Source organism: Colletes latitarsis, chromosome 6 (genome assembly GCF_051014445.1).
Source record: "Colletes latitarsis isolate SP2378_abdomen chromosome 6, iyColLati1, whole genome shotgun sequence".
Taxonomy (NCBI): domain Eukaryota; kingdom Metazoa; phylum Arthropoda; class Insecta; order Hymenoptera; family Colletidae; genus Colletes; species Colletes latitarsis.
Window position 1 is genome coordinate 6349058 of NC_135139.1, and position 24419 is coordinate 6373476.

The 24419-nt window shown below is 33.9% G+C and overlaps 1 protein-coding gene and 1 long non-coding RNA gene across 2 annotated transcripts; one reads left to right on the forward strand and one right to left on the reverse strand.

Annotated features, from left to right (window-relative positions):
• The first annotated feature begins 10893 nt into the window (after positions 1-10893).
• Positions 10894-16402, forward strand: LOC143342613 (chymotrypsin-2-like). Its single transcript, XM_076766697.1, has 4 exons — positions 10894-11054; positions 12989-13389; positions 13625-13873; positions 16206-16402. The coding sequence occupies exons 1-4, from the start codon at positions 11006-11008 to the stop codon at positions 16356-16358; spliced, it is 852 nt and encodes a 283-aa protein (XP_076622812.1). The 5' UTR covers positions 10894-11005; the 3' UTR covers positions 16359-16402.
• A 993-nt stretch (positions 16403-17395) lies between these two features.
• On the reverse strand, positions 17396-18482 carry LOC143342614 (uncharacterized). The gene is made up of 3 exons (XR_013079834.1): positions 18145-18482; positions 17886-18072; positions 17396-17618 (listed from the first exon to the last, which is right to left on the reverse strand). It is a non-coding gene; the product is annotated as an uncharacterized LOC143342614 (long non-coding RNA).
• Between the last annotated feature and the right edge of the window lie 5937 nt (positions 18483-24419).

Sequence of the window (24419 nt, forward strand, 5' to 3'; positions counted from 1 at the left end):
GAAAATAAGCCCAGGCAATCTTATGTTGTCAACATGTCTTATTTTAGAATTTTCTATGAAAAATTTGGGTATGTTTGGGCATTCCACCGAATTGTTTAGTCATCAAACTGTCTATTCAATTCAGTCTCTTCTTTGAGAAAAATCTACTTTAACAATTTCTAAGTTCCGCTAGATTTTATTCCGCTAGATTCCGCTAGAATTAATAAACTGAAATAAATATTCGGAAGTCCATATAAGCATTAATTTTATGGAAAGATATGCAATAAATATACAGGATGTTCGGCCATCCCTGAGAAAAATTTTAATGAGAGATTCTAGAGGCCAAAATAAGACCAAAATCAAGAATATCAATTTTTTGACTGAGGCTTCATTAAAAAGTTACTAAAAAATTTCAAATCATTCTGAAAAAATTATTTTTGGTTGCGAAGCTTAATTACAATCATATTTGGTCAATATACATACCCCTGAAATCCTACCCACTTTCGAGGAAAAAATTCGAGTACGTACTGAAATTTTTAAACGAAATTTAAAAATTACAAATTATATTTAAAAAATTATATTTACTTACAGGGGTCAATTACAAGCATTCTTGATGAATAAACATACCCCGAATTCCTTCACATTTTCGAGAAAAAAATTCTTTACTGAAAATCTAATGTGAGGTCACAAGAGGTCACTGAACGGATTCGAGGATTTTAATTTTTCAAAACGCAAACAACGCATATTTTAGTGAAGAATATGTAGAAATTCTAACAATTTAAAAAAGTTGTTCCTTGACACCGTAAAGTGAGAAAACCCCCATAAAAATGGTCCAATTCTCAAACAGCCATAACTCCTACGATAGTGAATATATTTCAATAAAACTTTTTTCTGAAGTAGAGCTCTTGGGTACCTACAAAAAAAATATTAAACAACTTTTCTGTTGGGCGTCAAACAAAATTATTAAAAATCAAAAACGAATTTTTAAGAAAAATTGACTCCCCAGAGGTAGCTGCTGAAATTTTTCGGCGAAAAAAAAATTTCAAATCGTTCTGGAAAAATTATTATCGGTTGCGGGGGTCAATTACAATCATTTTTGGTCATTAGACATACTCTCGAAATCCTATCCACTTTCTAGAAAAAAATTCAGTACGGGCGGAACTTTAAATGTTAATAACTTTTTAACGAAGCCTCCATCAACAAATTAGTATTCTTGATTTTCGTCTTATTTCGACCTCTAGAATTTTTCCCAGTGGTGGCCGAACACCCTATATATGACATATGCAGTATGTTTCGACATATGTTTTTATAAAATATATGCAAAACATATGCCATATGTAAAATATGCAAAATAAAAAACATATTTTTAAGGACCTCTAGTGATGAACCAAACTTCTATTTAGGTCTTTCATCTATTTCCTAGGAATATATGCATTTGAATAAACATCCGCAGTCTACTTATTACATATGATCAAATTTGTAGATTGTGTTTTTCGAAGAGTGTGCAAAATTTATAATTTATATTTACGGTTTATTTGTTTGATCACCTCCCTCCTGGTTGTAGGATATTTTTAAAACTCCAAATAGTATCGAACAAATGGTTATGATATAAATTTAACAGTTTTTCGAAACGTTATGCTTACCTCCAAAATTATTATTGGTCAGGTACTACGTCACAAAAGTATAATATTCAATGTTTCGACTTATTATTTGCAAAGTGTATTCATTTCTTACGTAAACAACATTGACTCGGTTAACCTCGATATTTTGTTTAGTACGTTTTCAATTATCAGACAGAAGTTCGAAGAACACAAATAAACGAGCCGAAGCGCGGGTCAACAGAGCTCTAAAATCGACATTTACGAAGTCGGTTACACAAATGCAAGAAGCTTAATTAATGAGATGTCAGTGGAAGAAATAAAGAAGGAATATAGGAGGGAAATGCACCTTTTCAATATCGGAAATGAAAGGAGCGAAAACTCACGGCGTACTTTCCTCCTAGACGCAACTTATGGACGACACCCAATATTGTGATTGCTGGCGACTACAATGCTGCCCGACGCGTTCGTATGACAGCCATAGTAGCCGTTCCGACGCTGTTGTCGAAACAGAGATAGAATAGGAACGGGAAAGAGAAACGAGATGGAACCGTGTATATACAATTCTTCGGGCTCGCCCGCTCCACGTAGAACCGGAGTTGACAGATTGGAAACGGCCCGAGACTTTTATGGCAGCTGTTTCCCGCGCGGCCATAAATCCTTTATCTGGATTGTTTATCGTACAGTGAGAGAGAGAATTTCTCATTTGCGTTAAAATTGTTCCCAGGGATCGTATACGCCGAGCCCCGATCCCGCATCGTCTACGATCCCCCTGCGTCCCTCCTCGTCTACCACCTAGCCGATAGATGCTCGTGCATCCGACTGTATGCGACCGCACCTGAATGTGCCTACTTATATCGGGGGAAATGTTCAATTTTATGGGTCATTTCGCGAGGCTTTATGACGCTCGAAGCCAAAGCGGAACCGAATTCGGGGAAAAAATTGTGACAGCGACGAGCCAGCATCTTAGCAACGACCATCGACTGTCAGTCTCCCGTGAAATTAAAAACCAGCGTCGCCGTCCGGCGCGATCAATTAACGGGCCATCAAGCCCACGGAGAAATAATAAACCGAACCCGTAATGGGAAATATCGCTCCCTTGGGCGGGAGATGTTTCGATTCAATTTGCGTTTCTTTTGTTCCCTGTTTAACGACGTACTCTGCTCGTCGGGCAAAAAAATGGTCGATGACATCGAACAAATTGATGCACAAAATTTATCGACAGACTTCACTTTCCAATTTATATTACAAATTGACGGTAATAACATGATTTTATTAATAGGGAAACAACTGCATCGTGTTGCGTTGGATGTTAAATAAAATTTTAAATAGAGACATCACTTTTAATTATTCCTGTAATGAATTTATTAACCCTCTATAACCCAGCAATTTTTAAGTCTGATTTAATCCTATTGCCAATATGTTTCAATTAAAATATTAAAGAGATAACGTACAAACAGTCAGTATAAAACAATTGTTTTACAATATCTCACGCTAGGGTGTGTAGAGATGAAAATTTGTGTTTACTGAAATTTACCTCTTAATTTATATTTCGTTGTCAGTATTTATCAATGGTCATATTGTATAATTTTTTTCAAAAACCAAACATAATTTGGAGTACAGAAGGTTAAACGAATTTCCATTTAACGTATCGATTAATACGTGTTTCGTAAAGCGAATATCCTAGTAACTGGATAATTGCAGGAAAACAGAGTTGAAAATTCGTGCAAGTATCGAAATCGACGTGCAATGATCGGGGCAACCGATCCAATAAGGAGCCCCATTTACACATTACATCTCCATTACGTATAGTTACTAGGTAGTACCAGTTTCCTGCACCTCTAACTTCATTTGTTGCTAAGTGACCACCGTTTTGACCTCCAGACCTCTAATTTCATTCATTACCAAGTGACCATCATCCACAAGGCAACACAATGCAATGAACAAAGCTCTCATGCAACTATCTGTTGTAGTTGTTTACAGAAAACATCCTACTCTACAACTGTCTAATTTCTCACAAATACGATATAATAATAAGGATCATAAACAACGACAGAATACTACAGGCAGTCCTTGCTTTAAGAATTCTCATTTTATGAATTCAACAAAATTCTTAATGGGAATTCATCATTAATTCTTCGAATTTTCTAATGAATATTGTTTATACATACACTTTTATTATCAGGTTGTTTTTGTACAAAGAATTATAAAATCAATGTCCTGTGTTTTGAATATCATCAAGTAATTTATCTTAACATTTCTAACCAACTCTACAACTGTCTAATTTCTCACAAATACAATATAATAATAGGGAGCATAAACAACGACAGAGTACTACAAGCAGTCCTTGCTTTATGAATTCTCATTTTATGAATTCAACAAAATTCTTAATGGGAATTCATCATTAATTCTTTGAATCTTCTCATAAATATTGTTTATACATACACTTTTATTATCAGGTTGTTTTTGCACAAAGAATTAAAAAACCAATGTCTTGTGTTTTGAATATCATCAAGTAATTTATCATAACATTTCTAATCAATTTATTTTTATATCATATTTGTCAAGAAAAAGCGTTTATTAAATTTAGTCATTCAGATATCGCTTTTAGAATCATTTATAAATTTTTTGTGCGTCTATTTTAATTTCTGTACTGAGTTTTCGAAGTATGGGTGATGACTTAGATCAATGGACGACAAATTTACGTTATACTTCTTTGCGTTTTACTACTTTGAAGGTTTTAATGGTACTTTATTAGTATAAGTCGTTTGAAAATTGGGCCATTTTTATGAGGTTTTTTCCCACCTCAAGTTAAGGAACAACTTTTCGAATATTCCTAGAATTTCTACATATTCTTAACTAAAATACGCGTTGTTTGCCTTTCGAAACATTAAAATCCTCCAATCCATTCAGGAGTTATATTTTAAACATTTGCATGAAATTTCGAGGAAGCATTTCTGGCAGAAATTATATTTTCGGTAAAGAATTTTTTTTATCGAAAGTGCGTAGGATTTCGAGGGTATGTGTATTCACCAAAAATAATTATAATTGATCCCTGCAACCAAAAATAATTATTTAGAACGATTTGAAATTTTTTTTTTCGCCGAAAAATTTTAACAGCTACCTCGGGAGTCAATTTTTCTTAAAAATTCGTTTTTGATTTTTAATAATTTTATTTAACGTACAACAGAACAGTTGTTGAATACTTTTTTTATAGGTACCCAAGAGCTCTACTTCAGAAAAAAGTTTTATTGAAATATATTCACTATCGTAGGAGTTATGGCTGTTTGAAAATTGGACCATTTTTATGGGGGTTTTCTCACTTTACGGTATCAAGAAACAACTTTTTCAAATTGTTAGAATTTCTACATATTCTCCACTAAAATACGCGTTGTTTGCATTTTGAAAAATTAAAATCCTCGAATCCGTTCAGGAGTTATGACATTTTAAAGATTCGCATGCATGGAAGCTTTTGTGACCTCACATTAGATTTTCAGTAAAGAATTTTTTTCTCGAAAATACGTAGAATTTCAGGGGTATGTCTACTCACCAAAAATGATTGTAATTGACCCCCGCAACCACAAATAATTTGAAATTTTTTAATAACCTTTTAACGAAGCCTCAATCAACAAATTGATATTCTTGATTTTCGTTTTATTTTGACCTCTAGAATCTCCCATTAAAATTTTTCCCAAGAATGGCCGAACACCCTGTATATTGCAGGACATCCTGTATTGACGAATATATTTTTTGGTAAGATTGTTTCCAACAGGATCGTCGACAAACACAGACACGCGTGACTCGAACAATGCTCATCATGCCATCGGTCAGACAAAGTAATGTTTGACTTTTTGCAGTTGTCGAATTTCACGAGGCTGCGATTCGGTTGGAGTGTCGTGCGTGTTCAGGCTTGTTCCCACGCACTTGCACAAGTGCAACCCGTTTCGGTGCAAGCGCCGTCTATTATCCAAATTGTATTATCGTCCGCTGTTTGCACGGTTATATCGTCAGCCGGGTGTATTTGCCATGGAGCGCTTTACCGCACGTAGCCAGTCAAATGGTTTAATTGCTTTGTCCACGCAATTACGAAATTGCTTACAATTTACAATCAGCCCGGCTAGCGTGGTACTCTTCACCAGCGCTGATCAACTTTATGAATGGCCATGTTCGCGCGACCGGTCCTTTTTTCGCTCAAACTTTACGCCGCTATATAAATCAACGGACTGGCTACGCGATAAATCCACGTTCATATGATATGCGAATTTCCGTTTTTCTTTCCTACGTATTTATAGTCGCATCAACAGCACAGTTTATTAACGACTACGGTGGTGGTTCAGATGCATGATCTAAGATGAATTTCATCGAAGAATGTGACAGCTGCTCTTAGATGCTTTTCTTCATTTAAAACGGTTTTCAGATCGATAGGGATGTTCAGGTTCTCCTTATAGCAGTCAGTAGAGGATCTGAAGTGTATTTAGTCGATAGATCAATATTGCACTGCCTGCATTTGTTTGGTGAACCGTGTGACATCGGACAACCATGTGTTAATCCTGTGTGGCCTATTCTGAGACGGGTTATAATTGTTTGATGTCGTCCATCGAAATTTGTCATTGGGGTTTTTCAGAGATATTACACCTGTCAATTATTGTTTCATCTAGCAGTCTTTTAACATACCTATTTGGGATTGAGTTGTTCTTGAAAGAGGTTTCGATGGTCGTAGCAAGTTTCGTCGTTATCCTGGATTTCTACGTCTGATGGAATCCAAGTTATTATGATTTCTTTGTTGTTGTTTTCAAGAGTAAATAACCTGTTTAATATGTCATGGATGATAGGTTCACTAGCGAGTTGTCTGGGACTATTGATCACACTTCTGGAGTCAGTGAATATTATAAATTTTTTATTATTATCTGTGTCAATGATTTCATGGCAAACACTTTGCAGTAAAAGATAGAGGCTCTTAATCTAGATTGAATTTATATGGCTGGTCGTTATAATGTGAAAAAGCTCGATTTAAAATTTAATGGTTGTTTTCTTAAAATCACTAAAAAATTCGATTATATTTGGAGGATCTATATTTATATTTACTATAGATTTGCATATGCCATCAACTGCAATAATATAGTCTTTAGTTGGGAATGTTGAGTATTGTGTAGCGTATGTTTTACTTGGTTGTTGCATGTCGTAGGGTTATTTCTTCAAAATATGGAACCGTGAATCCTCCAAAAATGGAGGACATTATCCTTTTAGTCTTTTGGTAGAAGAAGAAATCAATCAATTAATTCACTTATCACTACTGTAGGAACAGTCCAAAACAGAGCAGAACAAAACATCAGAGAGTACTCAACCATGTATCTTATTCAACAGATATTTTAAGTTATTTCCAAGCATCGACGAAATTCTTACCATTTACAAACTTATTAATACAAGTTTATAAAACAGAACATCGATTATAGGAAATATTATGAAAGTAAAACGTTTCCAATAATCGATCTACAGAAACGAAAATAGGAAATTTTTAACGAGAACTAACTGTATTGAAATAAAACCAAATCTCGCAATTATTTCGATAAAAATATTAGTATATTATTTACCTTATGTACTTGTGGCATTTCTAACTTTGTATTAAATGTAACCACAACATAATTTCATCATTACAAAATTAATGAAATAATTTGATTGGTACGCATAGTTCTTTAGCGTTACCGTATATAAATAAAAAGTATCAACAAAGCAGTTCTTATTATCACCAAAAACTTAGATTATTATAAATTGATAAATTTATAGGTACTGAAAATTGTTATTGAGTTTCGAAAATGTAGCACTGAGCATTTTAAAATCAATAACTGGAGACAGCTTTCTGGATCGATTGATGTTTATAGAGCAAAGCGATTATTACCATTACTAAATAAAAAATTTAGTGATAGATAAATAGAACTAATGTTAAAAATTACACAAATTTTAAAATATAGAAAAAGGTGTCAGGACTAACAGCTGTTCTTGTCGGTAAATTAATTTTCGCTCACCCTGGGCGATCAACTTCAGTTTAGATTAGCTCGAAATTACATTCATTTATACACAGCAATTACTGTTCAGCTGAAGTATTAAATTATGATCTGGTAACAGATTAAACAATTAAATGATTAAGCATTTTAATTACATAACTGTCGAGAAAGTGTCAAGAAAGATTAATTTCATATAAAACTATGAGTATATCCATTACTAATTTATCCAGTCCAGTAGAAAATTACTGTAATTTTTTTCTATGCATGTCACAGACCGCGCAGCAAATAATTAATGCAATCGTCTGACGAGACTATTAATGGAACGTTGGAATAAAGGATATATCCCATTGAATTTTCAAGCTTCACCTTCTGATCTTTCATAAATTTTTAATAAAAACTCGTTTTTGTTTGTCGACAAATAACTCGCTAGTCACGATGACGCCAACATTTCTGGCCAGTGATTTTCCTCCACAAATACACTCCGCTTCCAACCGCCGGAAATTTTCATAAAATTCCACATACATTTTTTTTCACCAGCAGTTTTAATAAATAGCCGCGCTGTGTTTTGTTGTTCATTTTTCTTCGTCCGCGCGCGCACTCACGCGCGTCCCGCGTCGCTCGTATTTTACAAATATCGAATCGCTTACGGGTCGTAAAGTGTTGCCCCCCGAAATTCCGGGCCGTTTAAACCGGCCAGTGTCGGATCAGGTATTTTGTAAAATTTATTTTAACGTTTCGCCGCTTGACGGGACACGTTTAACCGTGTCGTTGTCGCTAACGACGAATATACTATACCAGCCTGCCGAGTTGTAGTCACGTATTATGCATTTCTTTAGATTCCCAAAGGATCTATACAGCACGCCATGGATGCACCTTCGACTTCAAAAAAATGCCACATGAGATTTATTTACGATTTTGATACATAGAATAGCTATGATTACCAAATGCATAGTTGGTTTAGTAAGAATAACTCTAATTCGTACGATAAGTCTTACTTAAAAAATACATAATAGTTCTGTAAACCTGCCTCACTTGTTTTATTTTAAAGTCTATCCTTCAAAACTCTGTTTCTGTTTATTAATTTATGTTTATCAAAGTCTGTTACCAGTTTTTGGTGTAAAAATTTGCCAGTGATATTGTATACTGTGGAACTCCTGTATCAGAGAAAACACTTTTGCAATAAAAATCAGAATAAATCATTATCGTGACTAATTGGCCCTTCAAACGGCCAAAAATTATATTTCAAATTAAACTAACCGTGTCCTCCGAACAGCAAAATTCATATTAATCATAATAAAATTGCCTGAGCCTAGAAATGGCCAACATTCATTTTTAAAAATATATTTATTAACTGATTACTGTCACATTTAATTAAAGTTATTACCTTTTTATACAAAATTCAGAGTTTTTGTTTTTTAACCAACGCAAATTCCTAGCACAAACGCTCCACCAGAGCATTTTAGATTTGTTTTATTTAGTTACTCCCAGTTTGTCTTCATACATGGATAAATTAAATCAGTAGATTATTCGAGGTAATGTCTTCGTTTAGAAATTATACATTCTCATACGACGTGTATTTTAATCAACGCTTAAAGCACTCTAGTAACATAAATATTATATTATTAACGATGTAGTAGTGCTTTTAGATACATAAGATAATATGTAATAATAATGACAATATAAACATATTCATACGAAAAGGACCATAGAAAGTGAATTTATTTAAATTAAATAAGCATTGAATAAGTCAGTTAAGGAGTTAAAATGACAATTTTTATCATTTTGAAAGTGTATGGGAAGCTAAAGAAAAAATCTTAAGCTAGAGAAAAATTTTAATGGGAAATTCTAGAGGTCACAATAAGATGAAAATCAAGAATGTCGATTTTTTGACTGAGGCTTCATTAAAAAGTTATTAAAAAATTTCAAATCGTTCTGAAAAAATTATTTTCGGTTGCGGGGATTAATTACAATCATTTTTGGTCGTTAAACATATCCTCGAAATCCTACTTACTTTCGAGAAAAAAATTCGAGAAGATGTGAAATTTTTCGACAAAATGAAAAAATTTAAAATCGTTCTGAAAAAATTATTTTTGGTTGCAGGGGTCAATTACAATAATTTTTGGTGAATAGACCTACCCTCGAAATACTATCCACTTTCTCGAAAAAAAATTCAGTACTAGCGGAACTTTAAACATTAATAACTTTTTAACGAAGCCTCCATCAACAAATTAGTATTCTTGATTTTCGTCTTATTTTGGCCTCTAAAATTTCCCATTAAAATTTTTCCCAGGGGAGGCCAAACACCCTGTATAGACAGATTTATTCACTTGCACTATTTTTTAACAAACGCGTCGTTAAACAACCGTAAAACTAATTTAACATCATTAATTTGGCATCAGACAACCGATTATGTTTATCGTTGCGGTCGTGCGTAGCAAAAATAATGTGAAATTCACAGGAATTGCGATAGACAGACTGCACATAATCATTAATCCTTCCTTCTAACATTATGCAGACTTTAACTTATACAAGATGTTTGTTTTCATGGAGGCAATGTTTCATGGAATGATTCTACACACCAAGATAAGATAAAAACCAAGAATGACGGAATTATGTTTATTATTTTCGGACCTGTAAGAAGTTATTGTAATTAAGAAAAATTTCGAGAAAATGTACTACAGAAACACGCGTTTTAAGACACTCTAATCCCGTTTTTGGTATAAATGTAAATTTTTTAATATGATTACACGGGACTCAGCGCCAGAAACTGTTCAATTTTTCAAATTTTTCACTACACGGTTGTATATTATTGTGTAGAACTCGGTATTCGTTCCATTTAATTGCATCCCACACATACTAATTAAAAAGTATTCCTATGCATAGCAATAAATCCTAACACTTAGTCTCTCTGAGTTTACTGGACAATTCTTACTGTCAAGTTCCCACCATCAGTCTAGAAACACATTTTGAAAATCGAAAGTTCCCCGAAATCTGTAAAATAAAAATTTTTACTATTACTATTGGCCAAAGGGCATCGAAAATAATTAATAACCATGAACATTCATGTCATGCTATAATCTTAATACCATTAAACATACGCCGCTATCAGTGAACTGTCGACGTTTGCAAGAACGCATAGTTGTAAAAAGCGTAGTTAAATTAACAAAACTTTGACAAATACTTATCCTAGCATTTGAAACATAAATGTATTTCCCATTTTACGTGTTATTCATATTTTGCATATTCTATGTACGTTATTTAAATAACGTAATAATGTAAATATAATAATTAAAATGGCTATCGTTTTCAACTGTGGCTTAAACCGACATCCGAATGGTATATAAAGGCTGTATTTGCCACCGCTGGCATAATTAACCGTGACTGCGACCAAAGTAAAAGTACTGAAATACGAAGTAAATTTAAATTATGCATCGTATTTTCGCGATCTTATTGTTGCTTGCGGCCATCGGCTTTGGTAAGTGCAGTAAATATCTATTATCATAGCGTATTAAATTACTTAAAATATGTATTGACTTCTTCTTATTGGATTATACAATTTTTGTTTACGTATCCTATGGCCTCTCTTTGTCATATCGAGTATAACAACAATATATAATATTTCTTTTGTGTGAATTATTTAAAAAATTATTCAATATAAAACATACTTAGTAATCACTTGGCTTACTGTATTGAAACGCAAAGCATTATTTAAATCCATTAATAATTTATGCATCATTGTATACATTAGGTGATGAATTTTTATGAAAATAATTAAATATGTGTCATAATCGTGTGTATACATACAAGGTGTTCGGCCACCCCTGGGAAAAATTTTAATACAGGATTCTAGAGGCCAAAATAAGACAACAATTAAGAATACCAATTTGTTGATGGAGGCTTCGTTACAAAGTTATTAACAATTAAATTCAAAAATTTCAAATCGTTCTGAAAAAATTATTTTTAGTTGGAGGGGTCAATTACAATCATTTTTGGTGAATACACATACTTTAGAAATCCTACCCATTTTCTAGAAAAAAATTCGAGTAAGTGCTGAAAATTTTGGGTGAAAAAAAAACCTTCGAATCGTCTTGGAAAAATTATTTTTAGTTACAGGGGTCAATTGCAAGCATTTTTGGTCAACAGACATACCCCCGAAATCCTACTCAGTTTCGAGAAAAAAATTCCTTACCGAAAATATCATTTCTGGCTAGAAATGTCTGCCCGAATTTTCATGCGAATCTTTAAAACGTCATAACTTCTAAACGGATTGGACGATTTTAATGTTTAAAAAAGCAAACTACGCGTATTTTAGTGGAGAATATGTACAAATCGCAAAAATATTCGAAAAGTTGGTCCTTGACCCCGCAAAATGAGAAAACCCCCATAAAACTGTTCCAATTTTCAAACGTTCATAACTCTTACAATTGTGAATATATTTCAATGAAACTTTTTTCTGAAGTAGAGCTCATAGGTACCTACAAAAAAGTATTAAACAACTTTTCTGTAGGGCGTCAAACAAAATTACTAAAAATGAAAAAGTAATTTTTAAGAAAAATCGACAAGGGGGTAGGTGCCCAAATTTTTCGACGAAAAAAAAAATTTTTAATTAATTCTGAAAAAATTATTTTCGGTTGCAGGGGTCAATTACAATCATTTTTGGTGTATAGACATACCCCCGAAATCTTGCGCATTTTCGAGAAAAAAATTCAATACGGTCGGAACTTTAATTCTTGATTTTCGTCTTATTTTTGCCTCTAGAATCCCCCATTAAAATTTTTCCCAGGGGTGGCCGAACACCCTGTATAGTATTAATGAGATGTTCGATTTTTACATTTCGTACGAATATGTAACTTCATAATAATATACATTTTTTATGAATTTATAAACCTTAAATTTACAAATATCATTATTGACAAACAATATACGAATTTCTTATAATGTTTCTATAAATTAACAAATATAATTATTTATTTATTAATTCATACAAAATTTATAAATTCTGCATAAATTTGCATCGATTTCTGTATTAATACATTTTAAAATTATGAATTTCGTTATTTAATAAAATTTAAATACCTCTCGTAACGGATTGGGTGCATTTTTAAAATCGGAACTTTAATTTAAAAAAGTAATCTACTTTTTATACGAATGTGATACTCGATGCAAGCATTTCACTGAATACAAATTACAGTATTTAGGATTCCATAACATGATTAAATGCAAAATGTCAGAATATTTATCAATCGATGTACATATTAAATATAAATATCTACATATTCAGTATTTTAGATGTATTTCAATTGCAAAAATATTCGAGGCTGCCCATTTCTGATCAGAGCAAACAAATAACTCTGCAGTAATTAAAAGATGAACTATAAATTTGTGCTTTTTGCTACTTTGTTCATACAGCAAGCGCCGATTATCCCAAGAAGGATGTGGTTACCATTCTTGCCACTAATTTAGAAAGTGCCAACAGTGTCGATAATTATGAAAACGCCAGTGAGACTGAAGTGGAAGAAGAGCCTGATATAGACATGAAAATAGTCAACGGTGCAGATGCTAAACCTGGTGATTTCCCCTACACAGTATCCCTCAGAATATGGAACCAGCACTTTTGCGGGGGTTCCATAATTGCCAAAAATGTCATCCTCACAGCAGCGCACTGTATTACAGCCGGTAGCTCACACATAAACGATATGACAGTTGTAACTGGCACCATCTATCGCAATAAAGGTGGCGAGAGCCATAAAGTGTCTGCTATGTACTACTTACAGAATTATGGTGGTTCTAGAGACCTTGGTATAATTAAGGTAAGACCTTCGTACGTGTAAGCAAGTGTTAACTGTAGTCGACCCTGAGACTTTCAATTTCAACACTTTGTAATCTTCAATTCGATCGAATGGGACTTGAAAATGTAAATCTTCGATATAATTTTGTGAACCTGTTGTTATTCGAAACTCAGCAAAGAATCAATGTTCATCTCTGTTCGCTAAACGATAATATGTTAAATTTACGTTACACGTGGACACGAATACATTTTTCCAGATTGCTGATGACATCCAGTTCAATGCTCGCCAACAGCCAGTCGCGCTTCCCACTGAAAGGCCACCAGCAAACGCATACGCTGTTGTAAGCGGATGGGGTGGTACGACGTCCACACCTCCATTCATGCCTGCTGACAGACAACAATATCTCAACGTCAAGATGCTGAGCCCTCAAGATTGCAGGAAAGAGTACAGTGACATAAAGACAGAAATCTGCACTGTTAGTACTCGCGAGCAAGGAATATGCAGCGTAAGTATCAAGAAACTCATTTGTACGCAGACCGTATTAAGGAAAATTAGAATAGTAAGTACTTAATTCGCATTAGCGAACTTCTGTCGTTAAAAAGCTCTCTTATAGAATTGGAAATTCGAAAACATGGTACATTAAAAATGTATAACGACTGAAATCTCCCATAGCGAAGGAAATTTCATTAGTTATACATTTTTGATGTACCATTTTTTGTTCAGAAACGTTAGGAAAGAAACTCTATCGCAAAAACAATTAAATAACAAAGTTTAACTCTTTCTGTTCTCTCTTTCGGGAAGCGATTTTTCCTCCGAACATGGAAAATATTTGCCTGTCAAAAGGAGCGATCGGAATGCGTCTCCATTTTACAACTGTTTTAGTTAATTTGTAAAAAAACTCAAATGGTTGCATTCTCCTCCACTACTTCGTCAGGAGGATGAGAATTTTTCCTCCACTAGCGAAGTCACGGAAGGGAGGTCCACCCTCTTAGAGAAGAGTGCAACCAATAGGAATTTCGGGTGTCAATGAGAAATATGTTAACGAGTCTTCCTTCCAACGATTGAGAAGGGAAGATTCATTCGGGTTTCAAACGTGCGAGAAAACAGCTATTCAAAAAATCAACTTGAAGTTTGACAAATAAGTTACCACAAACAACGCACGGTAATACTTTCGCTGTTGTATAAAGTCAAAAATATCGATTTAAAAAATTACTGCTTTTCTCGTTTGACTGTACAGTTGGTCAAACTTATACTTCGTGTGAAGTAAACAGCAAAAGGGTTAATTATTCAATAAACTAATCAGTGACTAATATATTGAATGTGCTCTAAATAAATAACGTAATTCAGGATAAAATGCATATAAGGTGTTTGACTACTTCTGGGAAAAATTTTAATGGGAATTTCTAAGGCCAAATAAGACGAAAATTAAAAATATCAATTTGTTGATTGAGGCTACGTTAAAAAGTTATTAAAAAATTTCAAATTGTTCTAAAGAAATTATTATTGATTGCAAGGGTCAATTACAATCATTTTAGGTCAATACAAATACCCTCGAAATTCCACGCACTTTCGAAAAAAAAATTCTTTACCGAAAATAGAATTTCTGGCCAAAAGTACTTCCTCTAAATTTCATGCAAATATTTAAAATATCATAACTTCTGAATGGATTGGAGGATTTTAATGTTTCAAAAGGCAAACAACGCGTATTTTAGTGAAGAATATATAGAAAATTCCAAGAATATGGAAAAGTTGTTCCTTCACACCGTAAAGTGAAAAAAACCTCATAAAAATGGCTCAATCTTCAAACGTCCATAACTTCTACAATAGTGAACGTATCTCAATGAAATTTAGTATGAAAGTAGAGCTCATGGATACCCACAAAAAAGTACTAAACAAAATATCCGTAGGACGTCAAACAAATTTATTAAGAATCAAAAACGAATTTTTAAGAAAAATCGACAAGGGGAACTGCTGAAATTTTTCAGCAAAAAAAAATTTCAAATCGTTCTGGAAATATTATTTTTGGTTGCGAGGGTCAATTACAATCATTTTTAGTGTACCTACATACCCCCGAAATCCTACGCACTTTCGAGAAAAAAAATTCTTTAATAATATACATATTGTGAAAATATACTGTGTAGCCGGAAATGTTTCCATAACTTTTTAACGAAGTCTCAATCAACAAATTAATATCTTTGATTTTCGTCTTATTTTGGTCTCTAGAATCTCCCATTAAAATTTTTCCCAGAGGTGGGCGAATACCCTGTATACAGGGTGGGGCGATAACTATTAGCACCTCAGATATTTCGGCAACTATAAGTTTCACAGAAATATTTGCTGAAATAAAATTGCACAGTACGAAGGTGGCCATCCAGTGGCGATAACAGCTTTTTTGCAGGTGGAGGTATTTCGGACATTTGAAAGTCATCTCCATTTTTTTAAATGAATCTGTATGTTTTTGGTTCCGTATCATAATAGAGGATCTTAAAACTTATAGTTATAAATCTTATAGTTTCTGAGATATCTGAGGTGCTAATAGTTATTGCCACACCCTCTATAATCATAACTATATTTCAGCGTAAATTCGGTATAATCAAACGATTCTATCCGTACTGCCGCAAGTGTATTTTTATTTTATTTATTTAACAATGTTATTCGCTGAATGAAAATAACGTAAATAGAAGAAGTATAACAAACAAGTTGAAAGGTGGGGTTCAGCCAATTTACAACTTATCCTAAAGTTGTATTAAATGCACCAATTCTAATTCATAGAATGAGATTAGTGACACTAGCACGTTTCGATCGAGTATACTATGTTTCTCTTTTGTCTTTTCCAGGGTGACAGTGGCGGTCCTCTTGTCTACAAAGGCCAAGTCGTTGGTGTCGTGTCTCGTGCTGTTCTTTGCGCAAAAGGACATCCAGATGTTTTCACCAGTGTTTATGACAACCGTGACTTCATTTTATCAACCATGCAAAAAATAAGAAACTAACTTAATATTGAATGTACCATTAAATAAACAGTAACTAAACTCTATACCCTTAAAAAATTATAATACTATCCCCTTGTTTTAATTTTCAAATAATAATTTTACTTCATGATAACAGTATGTATATGTAGATCAGAAATACCAACGCCTATACTAAATATCCAAAAATATTTCAAACGTGTACTTTAATTTAATCTGTCAGAATCAGACTTGAAAATAATTAAGATTTATTCTTGATATTATTAAAGTTTTTCAGTCTTCCCCGTTGCGGTAGTAAATCCAATGTTTTGAATGATGCATCCTCGTTTGTTGTCGTTTTGTAGAATAACTTATATAGATCGCTTCTCAAAAATCTCATCCAACATATTTTAAACCAATTTACTCCCTCACCTTCAGTATTTTTTAGCCTTTTAAAAGTCGCGTTTTCTAGAGGCTTAGTTGAAATGAACTCCTCACGTTTCATTGCACACTGATAATTCAACTGCTACTTTGATAACACTATGCAACAAAATAAAAAAGCTGGGATCTCATAACTTTTTCTTTATAGACCCAAGGTATAAATAGCAGTAGCGCTTCAGTGTCGATAGTTTTTAAGGGACGATTATAAGATATAAAGATCATTAGCAAATATATCTCTCTATGTTAAATGAATATGGAATGCAAAATTCAAAAATCGTTTCTACACCTATAGTAAACATTAACTCAAACACTGATTTACACGATACAAAGTTAGAGTCACGATTTCCTTACAAAGAGCCGTAAACTATTAAGAGCAAAATACTCAAATCGTTCTAAAAAAATTATTTCCGATTGCAAGAGTCGATTATAATCATTTTTGATAAATATATATACCCCCGAAAACCTACCCAGTTTCGAGAAAAAAATTCAAGAAGATGTGAAATTTTTCGACGAAATTAAAAAATTTCAAATCGTTCTAAAAAAATTTTTTTGATTGCAGAGACCAATTATAATTATTTTTGGTCAATAGACATACCCTCGAAATCCTAATCATTTTCAAGAAAAAAATTACTTACCGAATATATAATTTCAGGCCAAAAATGCTTCCCGTAAATTTCATGCGAATCTTTAAAACACCATAACTTCTGAACGAATTGGACGATTTTAATTTTCAAAAAGCCAAACACCGCGTATTTTAGTGTAGAATATGTAGCATTTAGAAAAATATTCGAAAGGTTGTTCCTTGACCCCGTAATGTTAGAAAAACCCCATAAAAATGGTCCAATTTCCAAACAGCCATAACTCCTACAATAGTGAATATATTTCAATGAAACTTTTTTCTGAAGTAGAGCCCATAGGCACCTACAAAAAAGTATTAAACAACTTTTCTGTAGGACGTCAAGCGAAATTATTAAAAATCAAAAACGAATTTTTAAGGAAAATCGAAAGGGGTAGGTGCCTAAATTTTTCGGCAAAGTTGAAAAGTTTCAAATCGTTCTAGAAAAATTATTTTCGGTTGCGAGAGTCAATTATAATCATTTTCGGTGAATAGACATACTCCCGAAAACTTACCCACTTTCGAGAAAAAAATTCAGTATTGGCGGAACTTTAAACGTTAATAACTTCTTAACGAAGCCACCATCAACAAATTGGTATTCTTGATTTTCGTCTTATTTTGGCCTCTAGAATCTCCCATTAAAATTTTTCCCAGGGGTGGCCGAACACCCTGTATATATCGGAGCTGAGTCAATTTATTCTCCTAAAAACCCAACACTCTACATTTTTAAGAGACCACTAGATTCAAAGATAATGAAAATAAATGATCATTTACCGCGCACTACCGATATTCTGCGCTCGGGAAATCTCCGTGCGTTAAATCGTAGACAGAATTTTCCGATTGACCTAACACTTGTCGAATCGAACGCATTCGCGAATGCGGCTGACGATTGACTTTTAATTCCGGCCGAGCGACTCGCCAAACTGTGTTCTCGCCTTTTTGTTCGGTTCAACCGCAAACAGCACGGTTCGTCTCACAAAAGTAGCGCTCGGTGAAAATTCATTTATGCCCCGAAATTCGCGGTCGATCAAGTGTTAATCGACTAAAGATAGCAAACGCAGCGAGACCCACGAACACGAAGTGCAATTTATACGCGAGCAGAACGACGCGACGGGACGAGTCGCCGCGGAGAACGACGATCGATTTTTTTGCGGCCGATAACAACTAGTCTATATAATTGCACGGGACAGAATAATTTAATAATGCCGTCGGCCAAGCGGGCGAGCTGAATTTAACAGGTAACCGGCTCGGTGGTGGCACACTTGCTATTTTTGATGCGAAGTCCGACCGGTCGGCCAATAATGGAATTAGAACGGATGATCCGGAAACGGCTGCAATGTTTTTTCATAAAATCCAATAAAGCACCTATTGATCTATCACGAAGGGGCAAAAAAAAAATGTCGGACTGTCTGGTTTTCAAGAGCCTCCTTCCATCGAACGCGACCTCGCCCCGTGTCGTTTCCTGTCCATCCCCCTTTTCGAAAGTGCACCGCGGTAAAAATTTTCGTTGTTTGTCAAACAACACGGGGCAAGTTCTGAAAATATTGGATCCCAAAATACAGAACGAAAATTTTCAATATCTGCATATGACGACACGACGACCGTAAAAAGCTACATCGCGGGATGCGATTTAAATTCTCTGCAATGGATCTTTTTCAAAATTTTCTTTCTACCAACGTATCGAACGTACGTAAGTTGTAATAACTGGATTTAAATTTAAATTAGAGTTTTCTCCCGTTTTTCATGTTTTCTAATTCTGAAAAGGAAACGAGAACACGAATTTAATTGGTGTTTTATAATCTTACGGGAGAATAAAATAAATTTTGAAAGATAATATCGAGGAAATAATAAATATATGTATAGGAGAACGTTGTTAAGTTGTATTAGTCTAGGGGGGCATACAGGGTGTTCGTCCAACCTTGGGAAAAATTTTAATAGAAGATTCTAGAGGCCAAAATAAGACGAAAATCAAGAATATCAATTTCTTGACTGAGTCTTCGTTAAAAAGTTATTAAAAAATTTCAAATCGTTCTAAAAAAATTGTTTTTGATTGCAGATGTCGATTACAATTAGTTTTGGTCATTACACATACCCCCAAAATCCTATGCATTTTCGAGAAAAAAATTCCTTACCGAAAATTTAATGTGAGGCCAAAAATACTTCCCTGAAATTTCATACGAATCTTTAAAACGTCATAACTTCTGAACGGATTGAAGGATTTTAATGTTTCAAACGGCAAACAACGCATATTTTAGTGAAGAATATGTAGAAATTTTAAAAATATTGAAGAAGTTGTTGTTTGACTCCGTAAAATGAGAAAACCCCCATAAAAATTCTCCAATTTTCAAACAGCCATAACTCCTACAATAGTGAATATGTTTCAATGAAACTTTTTTTTGAAGTAGACCTCATGGGTACTTACAAAAAAGTATTAGACAACTTTTCTGTAGGGCGTCAAACAAAATTACTAAAAATGAAAAACGAATTTTTAAGAAAAATCGACAAGGGGGTAGGTACTAAAATTTTTCGGCGAAATTAAAAATTTCAAATCATTCTCAAAAAATTATTTTCGGCTGCGGGGGTCACTTACAATCATTTTTTGTCATTACACATACCCCCGAAATCCTACGCACTTCCGAGAAAAAAATTCCTCACCGAAAATATAATTTCTGGCCAGGTATGGTTCCTCGAAATTTCGTGCGTATCTTTAAAATATCGTAACTCCTGAATGGATTAGAGGACTTTAATGTTTCAAAAGCAAACAACGCGTATTTTGGCGGAGAATATGTAGAAATTCTAAAAATATTCGAAAAGTGGTTCTTTAAGCCCGTAAAGTGACAAAAACCCCATAAAAATGGTCCAATTTTCAAACAGCCATAACTCTTACGATAGTGAATATATTTCAATGAAACTTTTTTCTGAAATAGAGCTTATGGGTACCTACAAAAAAGTATTAAACAACTTTTCTGTAGAGTGCTAACCAAATTTATTATAATGAAGAACGAATTTTTAAGAAAAATCGACAGAGGATAAGCTGTTGAAATTATTCGACGAAAAAGAATTTCAAATAGTTCTAGAAAAATTATTTTCGGTTGCAGAAGTCAATTATAATCATTTTTGGTCAATAGACATACCCCCGAATTCCTACACACTTTCGAGAAAAAAATTCAAGTAGGTGGACAAATTGCCGTTCTACAGGCGGAACTTTGAACGTTATTAACGTTTTAACGAAACCTCAATCAACAAATTGGTATTCTTGATTTTCGTCTTATTCTGGCCTCTAGAATCTTCCATTAAAATTTTTCCCATGGGTGGCTGAACACCCTGTATAATATTGCGTAATTGGATCAAGCGGTCCATTCAAACCTTAATTTACTTCTATATAAAAATACTTATGTTTCTTAGTAAGATTCGCATAAATAACGTTGCTAAATTTCAAAGCAATATCTTAAATAGTTTTCGTAAAATTAACCCTTTGCACTATGAAGTCACCTCTGGCGTGGCACTTCATATAGTTAATGAAACAAATTAGTGGGAAGCAGTTTTATTTAAAAAATGCTTTGAAATTATGTCTATGTACATAAAAGTCTTGTATTATACACTTCTCAACATAATGATATTAGTATTCCTTATCAAATGTTCAAATGCAATCGCACTGAATTAAGTATAAAAATTATGTCTATGAACATCCCAGTTGTTTGATAAAATCAGTTATATGTGCAATTCAATTGCTGTTAGTATTGAGTTTATTCTCGTCCGTGAAGGTTGTGCACATTTGGTAGAGTTATTTTTTGAAATTTTTAAGTATTAAAATGGAAGAAGAAAATAACCATTATAGCGATATTGAGGATAGTCATTTTTACATGTAGGAGATTGTTTTAAAAAGTACCATACTTTACAAAAATATAAATAAGAATAAACTAAATATTCGTATTTTGATGTTATACATTTTTTCTGAACAATCGATTTGTTCATATAACATTAAAATTTAAATAACTACAAGCAATTATTTCATACCTGACACGTGATATCGAAGCCACAAAAATTAAATCAGAGTTGGCCGAGAACAAGCTAGGAAAGCAATTATAGTGCAAAGGGTTAAAATGTAAAAATGCTCTAGTTTCACGAATCCAGGCAAGAATGTTCTCTTAATTCCTCGGAATTGGATCGGAAGAAATAAATTTTTCTTAACAAACGACCGGTGGAATCACAGTTCCCCCAAAAAAGAAACAGAAGGGATTTCGTTGGAACGTGGGAGTCGCGATTTATTATGAAGAACCGAATTGTGCGTGGTCGTTGATTCATCGTGTTTCACCGAGTTGGCTGGTTCGCGATAGGACTGAACGTAACCTTAAGAACCAGCCCATTACGTGTCGGCTCGTAAAGCATACGGCGGCAAATGGAACAAAATAAAACGTAATCAAGGGAAAAGGAACGCAATAGCACGCAAAGGATCGCGTCGGTCGTGGAAAGCATCGTTTCTGCACGAATGATATTCCGGAGACAGGGACGCGACGGAAGCGCGGTAGTGTGCGTTGTCTAGAATCCGAACGATATGGGCAGGCATCGTGGAATTCCTAAACGTAGCCCAATAAAAACTTTTCCAATTGACTTCCCTCGGCTTAATTTACTGGAGCCGAGCCGTACGTAAGTAGCGAGGCGGGATATATGTTTGTGGATGTAGGGTTAGTCGATGACGACACTGAGTGTCATGCCATTCGAGGAAGAAAAATAGGGGTGAAAATACACTGATTGCGACCGGTTGACTGCTAACTACCGGTGTCCTACAAGAGATGATTAACGCTAGAACTGCCGACAAGTATAGTGTACTTATTTGTACCAAATAAATTAACTGTTGGGGTGTTAAATAACGCCACTTGCACACATAACTCAATATATATTTGGTTATCACACATAAAGCATAAAACCAACAAGATGACTACATGACGCCGAAAAACCCATGCGACCACCACTGAGATGGCGCTGCAGTGGAACGAGCAAACCTCCTTCATTAACCCCTTGACTTACGATGTTAATTCCAAGTAATTTTTTAAACGCCTACTATTTAATTTTGTTTAAATTTACTTGTACAAGGAATGGTCGCGTGAAAAAATAGATTTGTTTCAGAAATAGCTCGTGAATATGAAAATGTGTTCATTTTGATTTATAAGACTCGATGACGAGTGAGTGGCCTCGTAATTGTGAAACTTGACATCAAGAACTTGTAACGAGTCGGACACGCCATTGTTCAAGGAGTTAAGGGAGACTTCTTATTGAACGGCAGTATAAACACATGAATTTTGTATAATTTTTTTCTATATTATATTGGCTTAGACTTTTTAAGGTATAAAAACATATTCATAAAGTACAAAAAGTAATTTTTTTTATTTTGAGAGTGAATTTAATGTAATTTTTAGGATTCTTTTTGATGATGTAACCATTATTGGTGGGCCGTACAATGCCAGAATCTAAAAAATGAAAAATTTTCTTAAAGTTAAATAGTTTACGCTGGGATTATACCTGTTTCCAAAAAAAAAGTATGAAAAATTGGTCAAGTTATGGAATATTGAAAAATAAATTAACTTTTTTCGGTAAATTCATGGAATTTATATTGATAAAAAGGTCCAAATAAATACCAAAAAAAACAGGTTTGAGGTATAGTCCCTAGAGAAGTATGTACTGAATTAAATAAGCTTTGTCCATAAATACTTGTAAATTTTCTAATAACAATTCCTATTTAAAATATTATTTTATTTTAACTACGTAGCATCTAAATAGAAATTTTTTCAATTTTAAGCAGTGATATCGATGTCAGTCCAAACCATCGCAGAAATCGGAAAATGATGACAATGGTTTAAGATACGTATCAATAAGTTATCTGAATCTTCTGGCACTAATCAACGGCACTGAATTGCAAAAATCATTTCATCCGCAGAAAGGAACCACCTTTGTCGAACAAAATCGAGCGAGCATAAAGTTTATTCATTTGTATGAGTCTAGTCATTTCTTCTCTGCGGTAATGGCCACGTCCTAGTTTGTAAGACCAATGTTTGAACACTACTTTAACAATTCATCTCGTAGCTTGGTGGCTGATATCAAAATCTTTGACCATTTTTCTCGTCGATTGCACGGAATACGATAAATTCGACATCGAACCATTTGGACATAACGTTCTGTTGTTTCCTTGTAACATTTCCTTGAAAAAACATTTTAATCGTCTACAATATACGTAATTTCTGTCTTCTATCAATTTTTGTGCAAATTTACCGCTGTTTAAATGTGTAAAATCGAAACAAGCGTTGAAATATTCAAAACTAGAGCAGTGGGATTTAGATTTAATGTTAACCACATTTTTGGATCGTCCTGTATATCAGAGTGGATCCTACATGCAATATTCCGAGTTCGTAGGAATTACAGTGTGTGGCTGCTAGAAATTGTCGCATTGCCCTAGGGTAAAAGCAGTTCTCCACCTACCGACAAAGTAAATGAATCACTTGATTGAGAAACAGCATCTGTTTCTGATTTGTGAGCGGTTAAGTTATTGAAATCGTGCCGCTCTTCAAATAATGGGACACGAACAAGCGCTTCCTCTCGCAATAATATCACATAACTTAAATGAAACGTTGAATTAAAACGTCTCTTTTCCTTACAAATATACCAAAAGATTTCAAACGAAGACTATTAATACTTTGGCTTTGAAATTCATACGGTGCAGCATTTACTTACGGATCCATTCTTTCACACTCGTAAAATAACAAAGGCAACGTGTATACCGTCCATCATGCAACCTACATAAAGAACGCTCTCAAAGTGTTCAACGACGATTTGAATACAAGTTTTCATGCTCGCGGTGCGTCAATTTATAGAATTCATATTTATTTTATCAACAGAATATAGAATTTAAGGAATAAAACATTATACAACGGTGGTTGAGACTGTTAAACATACAATACAATCAATGTATACAAGGTGTTCGGCCACCCCTGGGAAAAATTTTAATGGGGGATTCTAGAGGCCAAAATAGGACGAAAATCAAGAATACCAATTTG